The sequence below is a fragment of the Dromiciops gliroides genome, chromosome 4 (genome assembly GCF_019393635.1).
Source record: "Dromiciops gliroides isolate mDroGli1 chromosome 4, mDroGli1.pri, whole genome shotgun sequence".
Lineage (NCBI taxonomy): Eukaryota > Metazoa > Chordata > Mammalia > Microbiotheria > Microbiotheriidae > Dromiciops > Dromiciops gliroides.
This window is the reverse complement of record NC_057864.1, coordinates 288649578-288661959: the sequence shown is the minus strand read 5'-3', so window position 1 is coordinate 288661959 and position 12382 is coordinate 288649578. Positions and strand designations below refer to the sequence as shown.

Sequence of the window (12382 nt, the reverse complement as noted above, 5' to 3'; positions counted from 1 at the left end):
TAGTCCAGGAATCTGAGGCCCTTAAAAATGAAGTCACTTGCCTAATGTCACAGAGGAAGTAAGTAGAAGAATCAGGGTTTGAACACTGCTCCCCTGACTCCAAATTGAGTGCCCATTTAACTGTACCATTTAAAATATATTCTTCTGAAAATAGGAGTTTATCATATATACTGGCCTTTCATTATTTCTTCCCATTTTTATGTAATCAAGGATTTTTTCCAGACATTTTGAGCCATATGGAATAGACAAACATACTAACCTTAGTAGCACATTTAAAGAAATGTTTTTTAAGTATAATAAAGGTTACTTTTTTCCATTTATGTATATTACTCTATTATCCAGTGATACTGTGTTCCTTGCTGCTTTTTGTTCATAACACTTCATCTCCTGACTGAACATTTTCACTTTCTGTCCCCCACGCCTAGAACTCTCTCCCTTTTCTTTTCTATCCCACAGCTTCCCTGGCTTTCTTCAAGTCTCATCTAAAGTCTTAACTTCTGCAAGAAGTTTTTCCTAGTCCCTCCTTAATTTTAGTGCTTTCCCTCTGAGGTTACCCCCAATTTATTCTGTATATTTTATTTGCACATAGTTGTTTGCATGTTATCTTCCCCAGGAGACTGTGAAATCTTAGACATGGTGGACTTTTTGTTTTTAACTATCCAAGTGCTTAACACAATGCTTTGAACAAACCAGGTGCTTAATAAATGCTACTTATAACTGACTGATGGCTCCTTTTATATGGAATTTAATCTAATTGTCAGAAAATACTTTCGTTCCAATAATACTGTTACATATTTTTTAAAAAATCAGATGTTGGTCACATGGTCATCTAATGTATCCTTACCTCTTGATGACATTGGTGTGAATATATTTTTAGGAATAACGACCCTGTCTTCTGAGTTTCTTGCCCAGTCGACCATTCCTTTCCTTCCTTTCATTGGGAAATTGATGTCTGTTAAAACAGAAGCTGCAGGAAGCTTCTGAATACTAGCCACTATGAAGAAAAATCCAAGAATCAATAAAGTCCTTCGTCACATTTCAACAGTTTATATTGAAATCAACATAAGCAATTAAAATTAATTTTTAAATAAAAACTCAAAGCACAAGAATATTAAGATGAACTGGAATTTAAGAATACTTCCATGAGCCAAGCTATATATTGACTCAGTGTACATTTTTATCCGTAAAGAAAAGAAAATAGAGATAATATGATGAATAAAAAAACATTTCAAAGTAAAATTGTATCTGCTGGTAATTTTTTGTAAAAGTGTATTTGCACAGACAAGAGAAATTATAGTAAACATATATATATGTACAATGTATTTATGTATAATATATGTACTCATATATATTTAAATTGTGTCTATTGATATGTCAAGTTTTTCTAGTCCTTCTCTGCTGTAAAATGCTGCACAAATTACCCTGGAAGACAAAACTGTTGGAGTCAGGCTAGTGCAGCCCTAACAATGTTAATATCACCAAGGTAGATACAATGACATTTGAGAAAGACAGTTTGATAATAAAAATCCGTTTCCTTGCAAGCAACTACTTGAAAAAACAACTAACGGGGGGTTGGGTGAATGTGTGTGTATTTTTGTGTTTGTATGAAGCCTATCAAGAGAAGAAACACAATTCTATTTCCCCCTATATTATCATTCTGTTTTGAAAACTCAGAATATTAGTTCTGTTTTGAAAAATCAGACCATCGGTGGGGAACGACCAGCGCAGAATATAATTTAGATTGTCAGATGCGGTCACTGCATTGGATGTTTTTACTTTAATTGTTTTGCTTTGTCACAAGGACAGGTTAGTCTGGAGGGGATTTTTACCATGGCCACAACATAAAGACAAAAGGCATCAATAAAACATACTAATAAAAGGAAAATCAAACCATCTGATTCTCTAGGTGAAACCATCACAGCATGTGAATTAACATCTGATAGCCCTTTACAAAGACTCTGTCTCAGTTCAGCTGCTCACAATAACCTTGACAGATAGGTAGTAGTCATTGTGATCATTTTTATGGATGAGAAAACTGAGGCACAGAAAAGAACTGATGAAGTGGTGGACTTAGTTAATTTGTAAATCCTATAAGATGGCCATTGTGATACTTTTGTTTACCCATTTTAACTTTTTCTTTTTATAGCTAAAGGATTTAGATAAATCAGTCTTATCATTTCCTGCAAAATCTGACACTGACATGCCATAGCAACCATTAGTTTCAAGGAAAATTCAGGTTACTTTGAAGAAAATGACAGACTTGCCAAAATTAATATATCAAAGGATAATAGACAAAGATGGAAGCAACATTAGAGGTCATTTAGTCTAACCTTCTCATTTTATAGATGAAGAAACTAGATAAAAGTAAAAGTATTTTCTCCAAATCATACAGGCAGCAAATGGCAAAGACAAAACTTGAACCCAGGTCCTCCTCCCAAATCAAAAGCTTTTTATAAACAATTTGATAGCGTCAGGAAAACAAGTTAGGCTAACTATGATGACTTGAACATTGTATTTTCTAATCAATTTCCAGTTAAGATAATGCAGTTCACTTAATTTTCACATGGGTCCATACTGTGATCCCCATTAAGATTTTCTTGCAAGTGTCCCAGAGAGGGGTTAAATGGAAAAACAGTGGGGGAAAGCTATAAAAGCTAACACATGAGAAAAAATTAAAGTAAAATCCATTAGGCATCTCAGAAGTGGATTTCTTTTTAAAGGAAATTGTAATTTAAGTCAAGAGGAGAGGAAAATTAAGATGTTAACAATATTAGCTCTATAAATGTATTACTTGACAACTGGCTCTTAGTTCCAAATTAAATTGGTTATGTATTACATACAGCATAACATTAGTGAAACTGTACTTAAAGGTTTTTCAGGCTTTCCATCATATGCCTCTATTATTTGAGGTTTATAGCATAAGATGCATTTTTTCTTCCCTGGGCTGTAATTTGGCACAAAGAGACAGTGTTGGGTAACTGCATCTAGAGTCAGAGGAACTGAGTTTGGATATGAGGTTTGTTCCTTTCTACTCTCCCTGTTTCCTTGTTGGCAGAATAAGAGAATCGACCTGTAGAACATCTAAGGCCACTTCTATCTCTAAATGTTAGGACATATAAAAGCCCAAATGATCTTTAATGAAAATAGAACTCTAGCTATCTCAGACTAATAGATAATGGACATGAATTGCAGCATTGAGATATAAAATAAATGGTGAGCTAAGGCTTTATTATTAGAATGGAAGCTTGTTGAGGACAGGGTATTGTTGTTGCTTTTTAATTGTATTCCCAGCATTTAGCACATAGTAATCTCTTATTTAATATCTCTATTTTATTATTTATGTATATAAAATAATACCCTTATATATAAAATAATATTTATAAATATCATTTAACATTTGTTTGGTGACAGATACTTCATTACTAAAATAATAAAAATTATACTTAAATAAGTCAGAGAATAGTAAAAATTCTTTGTTGTCACTGGAGACAGAAAAGATGCTTCAGTATTCTGCTCTCAGTCACATACTACTGGCAGAAATCTTCAAACTTTACTCAGTGTTTGGAAATAATCCATTTTTCCTGGAAATCCCATGGTCCTAGCTTCAATTTTCCTAGTAGCTTTAAGACAACTTATTTCTTCTCTTTATTATGCATATTGTCTACAGGGAGAGAAGGGTAGATGAAAGTCAGCTATTTTTACCCCTGTATTTAAAAAGCAAGGCAAAAGCTGTTGTTCCCTGAGGTATGAAGTATTTTCCATCTTTTCTGCACACATTGACCAAAGGAAGGTATTGTTGTTTGTCCTTTGTTCTTGAAGAAGACCATGAAGGTGATGTCATTATTTGTAATCAATTGGATTTAAGTGAGGGAGGGCTGTGCAAGGTCAACAACCTCACTCCTCCATAGCCATCTGGGTGCAGTGGCAAGATATATATATATATATATATATATATATATATATATCAAGACTACTGGAGAAGGCCTCAGATGTTTAAGACAATTGGGGTTAAGTGAATTGCCTAGGATCACATAGCCAGTAAGTGTTCAAGGAAAGATTTGTACTCAGATCCTCCCAACTTCAGGTCCAGTGCTCTAACCACTGTACTGCCTAGCTGTCCTAGACAAAGAAAGGTAAAGGACTTCCAAAATGAGAGCAGAACCAACTATGTTACTTTTAATTGAAATCAATTCCAGCTTCACACTATTTTCATGAAACTATGGCCTAGATTGTTTTTAGTAACATACATTTATTTCATATGGTGGAGCATTCACAGTGCTGAAGACTTGACATAGTCATCAACAAATACTTAAATTATGATCCGTGTACAAATGCTGTATTTTGCTACAAATTCTGAATTAGGAAAGATACAAAAATGAATAAAGATAAACTATCTTTTGTCAAATGCAAAAATAATTATTTCATACGACCATTATGGGAGATACAGTGACTTTATCTCCCTGGCCCTTGGTTTCCTCAGATATAAACTAGAATAACTGGAATGATGCTCCTTCCAACTTCAGATCAACTATCAACTATCATCTTCACCTTGAACTCTACCCCTGGAAAGATTGGGGCTCTAAGTGACAAGATTTGCCTAGATCCATGTCTCCACCTCGCTTTCCTGACACTCCATGCCATTCTACAATATACCAATTCTTTTCTTTCCAGCTCTCCTTTATGTGTTATCACCTCATTAGACTTTAAGCTCTCTCAGAATAGTGACAGTTTTTGAATTGTATCCCCAGTACCTGACACCTAGTAAGCACTTTATAAGTGTAATCTCTCTCTCCCCCCTTCTCTCTCTCTCATCTCTATCATCTATCTATCTATCTATCTATCTATCTATCTATCTATCTATCTATCTATCTATCTATCTATCTTTGTTTTTGTTTTGTTTTGTTTTTACCAATGATCTTATTGCTTGGTTTTGTTTTGTTGTTTCTGTTTTGCTTGTTTTTTGTGGGGTAATGAAGGTTAAGTGGCTTGCCCAGGGTCACACAGCTAGTAAGTGTCCTGTGTCTGAGGCCAAATTTGAACTCAGGTCCTCCTGAATCCAGGGCAGGAGCTCTATCCACTGTGCCACCTAGCTGCCCCCTACCAATGATCTTATTGCAAGGGCCTTAGTAAGCAAATTACCAAAGTCTCAAAGAGAACACAACCTTATGCTGTGATCATAGTTTCCTGGATTTAGATCTAGAAGGGGTCTTAGAAGCCTCATAGCCCAATCCTTTAAATTTACATATGAGAAAACTGAGACCCAAAGGTGTAACGTGAGTACTCCAAGGTCACAAAAGTAATAAGTAGAAGATCTTGGATTTGAACCCAGGTATGTTTAACATCATAATGCCTTGAACATAGTAGATATTCAACAAGTATCATTTTATGGTTTTCCTATACATAAAACAATGTTTTCAATATTTCATCCTTTTAAAAAAGTCAATGTGGTCCCGAGAATTAATGATCATTGAAATGCTACCATGCAAATGATCAAGATGCCTTCACTTTTCCAAGGGTAATATCACTAATGATGGCTTGCTTTAAAAAGTATCATAAAAGTCATCATCAAGGATAATGTGTGACTGGAAAAAGGAAATTAATGGATAAGGTAACAAGAATAAGGGGCAAAATACAGACAATTTGAGTCCTGTGTGGGTAATCATGACATCACAAGAGCCAGAGGGGAAGACCTTCAGTTTATCGGGTAATTCCTTTATGGAAGATTTAAAAATAGATATGGACAAAAATCATAGAGGATGGGAAGTCATGGAAGGGTTGTGATCTGTATTTGTGGAGGCAGTACCTACCACAATGTGGGTAAAAGGCTAAAAAATGATTCTGCAATGATTCATTCTGAAGTGCTTAAAAAGAAATATATATATATATATATATATATATATATATTAACAAAAGACAACTCTCCACTTTATATATAGCAAAAAATTGCACTGGGCTTAAACAGTCTTTAAGGAATCAAAAAATACCTAAGTTAACTGAATTCCAAAGATATAGGATCTGATGAATTAAAATCAATATCTTATATTGCAACCAAAAGTAAAATGTGGCTTTTACAGAGGGTGGACCTTAAGGGTAAAGAGCTTTGTACATTCTATATTAAATCACTGGACTATGGCAATAATTGGTGCATTAGAACCAATTGCTGTAGTTTTGGTGAGGGGACATCTTTTCTCCAAAAAATAGCACTGACTTCTCACAGAAAATTACAGTGTTTGGAAGAAGCCTCAAAGGGTACTGTGTCCCTGAACGAATAAGCACATTTTCACAGCTCTAAGAATTATTCTGGCTATACTGTTTCATGTTTTCATTACAACACTAGATCTAAATTTTCTGCAATAAAAACAGGTGACTCATCATGGATGGACCTTGGGGAAAACTAGCCTCACTTTCATTTTGCAATTTCAATACTCTGACTCTGGATTGGCAACAAAATGAAACATCAATTTTATTCAAACTCTCATACCATTTCAGACTGAACCTCCCTCCACCATGTCATGTGAGGATGTGTTTCTGAGAGAGACAGAGAAACACAGAGATAGAGATAGAGTTGCATAGAGAAACTGAGACAGAGGGAAAGAAACAGGACAAGATACAGAAAGACAAAAATGCACAGTAGAGAGACATTAACACGCATGCACAGAAAGACACAGAGAGACAGAAAGAGGGAGAAATGTGGACAGAGAGAGACAGAGAAAGGGAGACAGAGAAACAAGATCAGAGAGAGATAGATTGAGGAAAAAAGAGATAGAGACAGAGACAAAGGTAAAGAGACAGAGACAGTGAGACTGAGAGACAGAGAAACAGATAAAGTAAAAAAAAAATGGAGTCGTGGAGAATAGGACACAAATGAAATGACTGAACAACAACAAAAAAGAGATGTACAGAGAGAAATATACAATTTTATTAGCCTGGCCTATAGCTGAGACTGCTGGCTGATATTCACTGACATCTTACCCTAGCTAGTAAAGGCATAACAATTCCTTCTTGTCCTTTTTTGGGCAGATACCATATGGTTTCCACATAGTCCCCATAAAACTTCTTGAGTACAGGGATCATGCTGCTTTGTATCCCATCTAGGAAAAGGGAACGGCACACAGAAGCTGTTTAGTAAATTTGTTGTGTGATTATAACAAAGGTTAACAGACAGTCAATTAACTGACTGAAATAGGACTGAAAATAGGGCTAACATGAGACTAGTATAAGATTGCAGAGAAAACTGATGACATATTTGACCACTTGATGATAAAGTACCTGATTTTCATTTGTCATTCTAGTCAATAGTCCTTCTCTTTCCTTAGGCTTTAGTTTAAATATTTAATCTTTTTGAACACATCCCAATGACCAAGAGGCAGGAATTACATTGAAAATAAAGAGAGCTCATCCTTCTGTATTTCTATTTGCCACCAATGGAGCTCAAAGATGAGGCCTCTTCATTCCACTCAATCTTGCTCTTTTTCTTTTGATAGAAATTGCCAGAGGAAAGGTATTGAGTTTTCTGATTATTTAGATATACAAGGTTATCTGAGATAAAAATCTGTTGCCACAATAGATTAGGGGAATCAGTGTACCACTGTGACAGAGACAGTGAGACTGCATTTCTTTATCCAGCAAGATTACAGAGAACTACTCACTTCCTGCAAGTTATTCATATTAGTACCTTAAATTACACCTTTTATTGTGTGGTGCTAAATAAATGGAACAGGTGCAAGATCTTCTTGAAATAAAAGTAGGCAGTGTGGAGTAATGAATGGAGAACAGGCCTTAGAGTCAGGAAGACCTGAGTTCAAATTCAACCTCAGGTACTCATTGTCACTTTGGGCAATTTATTTAACCTCTGCTTTAATATCTTCATCTGTAAAATGGAGGCAATAGTACCTACCTCCCAGGGATATTGTGAGGATAAAATAGGATATTTGTAAAGTACCTTGCAAATCTTAAAAATCTATGGAAATGCTATATAGTAGCTATTAAGTCTTGATTGTGAAACATGTGGCTACAGAAATTAATGAACCAGGGCAGCTAGGTGGCACAGTGGATAAAGCACTAGCCTTGGATTCAGGAGGACCTGAGTTCAAATTTGGCCTTAGACACTTGACACTTACTAACTGTGTGACCCTGGGCAAGTCACTTAACCTTCACTGCCCCACCCCCCCCCAAAATTTGAAAATATCTTTGGGGGCAACTAGGTGGCACAGTGGATAAAGCACTGGCTCTGGATTCAGGAGGACCTGAGTTCAAATTTGGCCTCAGACACTTGACACTTACTAACTGTGTGACCCTAGGCAAATAACTTAACTCTCATTACCCCAAGGGAAAAAAAAAAGGAAGAAGTCAATGAACCTACTTGTGTCTGCCTGTAACCTTCTAGGACTATAAGTTGCAAAGCAGATGCTGATCTGCTTTGAAAGAGGGAGTTACTCTGCTTTCTCACCAGGAAGTCTCTACCTCACAGGTTCTTAACTTAGGGTCTGTAAAACTTTAAAATTTTTTTTTGATTACTCATTCAATAAAAGTCATCTCTGTTGCAATTCTAGGGTTTTTATTTTTATCAATTTAAAAACTCTCTTTGGGAAAAGGTTGCTATAGGTTTCAACAGATTGCCAAAAAGATTCATGACACATCAAGAAACATTGAGGATGGGGACAGCTAGGTGGCACAGTGGATTAAAACACTGGCCCTGGATTCAGGAAGACCTGAGTTCAAATCCAGCCTCAGTCATTTGACACTTACTAGCTGTGGGACCTTGGACAAGGTACTTAACTTTCATTGTTCTGCCCCCCCCCCAAAAAAAAAGAAAGAAAGGAAGAAAGAAAGAAAGAAAGCTTGAAGACCCCTGCTTCACAAAAATCAAATCACAAGATTTTTTAAAAATAAGGGAAAACTTAAACAAGAGTAAAGACCAAATAGAGTTGAAGATTATGAGAACTCATTGGAAAAAAAAAGAAAAACCTTTCTTCATATTGATGGCCCTGAAGTTTCAAAAATTTGCATGTTGTTCTTCAGTCATTTTTTCAGTCATGTCTGACTCTATGTGACCCCATTTGGGATTTGCTTGGCAAAGATACTGGAGGGGTTTGACATTTCCTTCTCCAGTTTATTTGACAGATGAGCAAATTGAGGCAAACAGGGTTGAGTGACTTCCCCAGGGTCACACAGCTAGTAAAGTATCTGAAGTTAGACCTGAACTTGGGAAGATGAGTTTTCCTGACTCCAGGCCTGGGACTCCATCCACTGAGCCACCTAACAGCATTGCTATTATACTTTTACAGCAAATAAGCACACTCAGAGGAAGGGTGCACTGGAAGGAATAGTTCTGGAGGCATTAGCTTCAGCTGGGTGACACAGCAGCTCTCTACTGGATAGTACTGGACCTTGAGTCAGGAAAAACTCAGTTCAAATTCTGTCTTAAATATTTATTAGCTTGTGACCCAAGGCAAGTTACTTAACCTCTCCCAGACTCAGCTTCCTTGTCTCTAAAATGATAATGATACCTAAATTCACAAGCTTGTTGTGAGGATCAAATGAGATAATACATGGAAAGCACTTTGCAAAATTAAAGTACTACATAAAGACCAGGTATTATAATTGTTATTATTGCTGTTGTTGATGATGTTATTATACTTTGTAAATCTTAAAGCAACATACACATTAGCTATAGGTATTATATTAAAAACACTTTTGCAAATCTTAAATCACTACATAAATGTTTGCTACTGTTATTACTTATCAAGCAATATAACATAAAAGAAAAAAGTAAGGGATCAGTTAAAGAGAATAAGAGCAGTATTTTGTACCTACAAAAGGCATTCCAGGAAACCAAACCAATGGGATTCTATACGCCAAAGGAACTAATCCCAGATGTGTATATTGAAGTTCTACTTTTGTTTATTATCCCAATTATACAATTTACATGCTATACAGTAGGCAGAAGAGTGTATAACATTATAGGATCACAGATTTAGAGTTAGTTAATCAGATTCTTTCATTTTACAGTGAAGGAAACTGAAGTCCAGGGAGGGTGAGTGTTTTATCCAAAGTCCCCCATGTAGTAAGTTTCCTGACTATACTCTCTGATTGAGACAATAATATCTTCTGTTCACTATATATCAGGGATGTATTTCAATCTATTCCCAGATTTCCTTTCCTCCATGGCAACTTCTGATAGAGCATTGTCACTTTCCCGCAAGGTCCCCATCATTTCTGCATCATCAACCAGTGCCTTTTTGTTGGTGTGAATAAGGTCCAGAATAACAGTTTCCCCTCATTAGTTCCTCAGCCTTTTGAAGGACAAAATTACCATTAAAGCAAGCCAAGAATTTATTAGCTGCCCTGCTTTTGGCAAAGAGAATGCTCACTTTGTTTTACTTGGGGATTGCTAGTGATAGAAAAAGTGCTATCAGGATGCTTTTCCCACCATGCTCTTGTCAAAAGGGTGGCAAAAATACCAACAATGGCAATATTAATTGCAATTTATATAGTGTTTTATGGTTTGCAAAGAGTTTTACAAATATTATCTCATTTAATCCTCACAGCCCTAAGAGCTATATGTTATCATTGTCTCCACTTTACAGATGAGAAAACTAAGGCAGACATGGCTTAAGTAACTTTCTCAAGGTGAGTCCGATAGTATGTGAAACCAGATTTGAATGGGGTCTTCCTGACTCTATGTCCAGTGTTCTATCAACTGTGCTTACAACAACAGCAGCAGCAGCAGCGAGGATAACAATACATTTATGTAAACTTCTGAGGTCTATAAATTAAGTATTATTATCTTCATTGTACAGATGAAGAGATGGATGCTCAGAAAGTCAGCTGGGTGACACAGTGAATAGAATGGTAGACCTAGAGTCAGGAAGACCAAAGTTTTAATTTTCTAAATGCAGTCTCAGATATTTACTTAGCTTTGGGACTCTGGACAAGTCATTTAACCTCTACCTATCACAGTTTCATCTGTAAAATGGGAATAATGATAGCACCTACCTCCCAGTGTTGCTGTGAGGATCAAATGAGATAATATTTGTAAGGCACATTGAAAACCTTAAAATGCCATATAAATGTCAGCCATTATTCAATCACTTGTCTATGGTCACACAGGGAGAAAGTCTTAGAGATCCACACCCTGGGTCCTCCTTAGTAAGCCAGCCATACAACCTATGCACTACTCTATACTAAATGTTTTAAGGCACTGATAAGGCTTAGCTACACTGGAGGGGCTACTCTTAAACACTCCTTTCAACACAGCAGAGCAATAGGGCAGAGAGGGCACTAATAACAGGGAGGAGGATAAGCTGAGGGCAGTTTTTCAATATCATTTTCCTCAGAAAACATTTCAGCCATTTGAGAAGTGTGGAACATTGCTGGACAGCTAGGTGATGCAGTGGATAGAGCACTGGCCCTGAAGTCAGGAGGATCTGAGTTCAAATCTCACCTCAGATACTTACTAGCTATGTGACCCTGGGCAAGTCACTTAGTCCCAATTGCCTTAAATATCCTGGGCCACCTACACTTGTCCTGATGTATATCTTGCCCATGGACCCAGATGACTCTGAAGGAGAGAGTGAGTTTGGTGACCTTACACAGCTCTCCCTTACTTAAATCCAATTCAGTGTAAGTTATGACCTCACTCTGATGTCATGCTCCTCTTTGAGAACAAAGGGCAAAACAACAAGAAGGAACATTTCTAGGAGGTATAAGGAGATGGAGATAAAAATGGTCCTTATCTGGTACATGCAGCTTCCCCCAGATGAAAGTAACGCAAAGGAAGAGGCAAAATAATCTGATTTCCTGTCACTAGAGTTTAGTCAAACTAGGTAAGTAGGCAGGTGAGTAATTGGTTCTGGTTCAGGATGTTACTTTTTAATGATAAATTATTGTTAACAGGGATTTAAATAATCTGGGAATTTGGCAGGCATTTACATTGGTGTCAGAGAATCAGAAGTTATACATTATTTACAACTCATCAATTTTTTTTTTCCTTTTTTAGGGAATCAATCAATTTCCAGACTCAGATGCAGTTAGCATTCTGAGTTTCCTTGGGGCCTGGGGAGGCATTTTGAATGTCATCAGGGTCTTTCCAACCTATATTCTCTATAAACAGGTGACCAGGCTTCTTCCTTTGCTCCTCCCCCTCCCCACTCATATTCTCACAGCCACAGTGCTGCTAACAAAAACAATTCCTAACTAAACATCATGTTCTGGTCAAGGTCAACTTGCCCAAACATTTTTTCCCATATTTTTGAGTATGCCAAATTTCAAAAAGAGAATTCATTTAAATCTTTGAACTTCTTTACTTATTCTGATTTCCTTTGCATCTTTTCTTTGATTTGCTTACTCACTGAACTGACAGAATGAAGGAAGGACTTTT

The 12382-nt window shown here is 36.5% G+C and overlaps 1 protein-coding gene across 1 annotated transcript in view; it reads right to left on the bottom strand.

Moving 5' to 3' along the window:
- Nucleotides 1–12382, bottom strand: part of ADGRB3 (adhesion G protein-coupled receptor B3) — an 890484-nt gene that overhangs the window by 406669 nt on the left and 471433 nt on the right. The window contains 1 exon segment of the mRNA XM_044001123.1: nucleotides 845–994. Within this exon segment, the coding sequence (XP_043857058.1) occupies nucleotides 845–994 (150 nt within the window).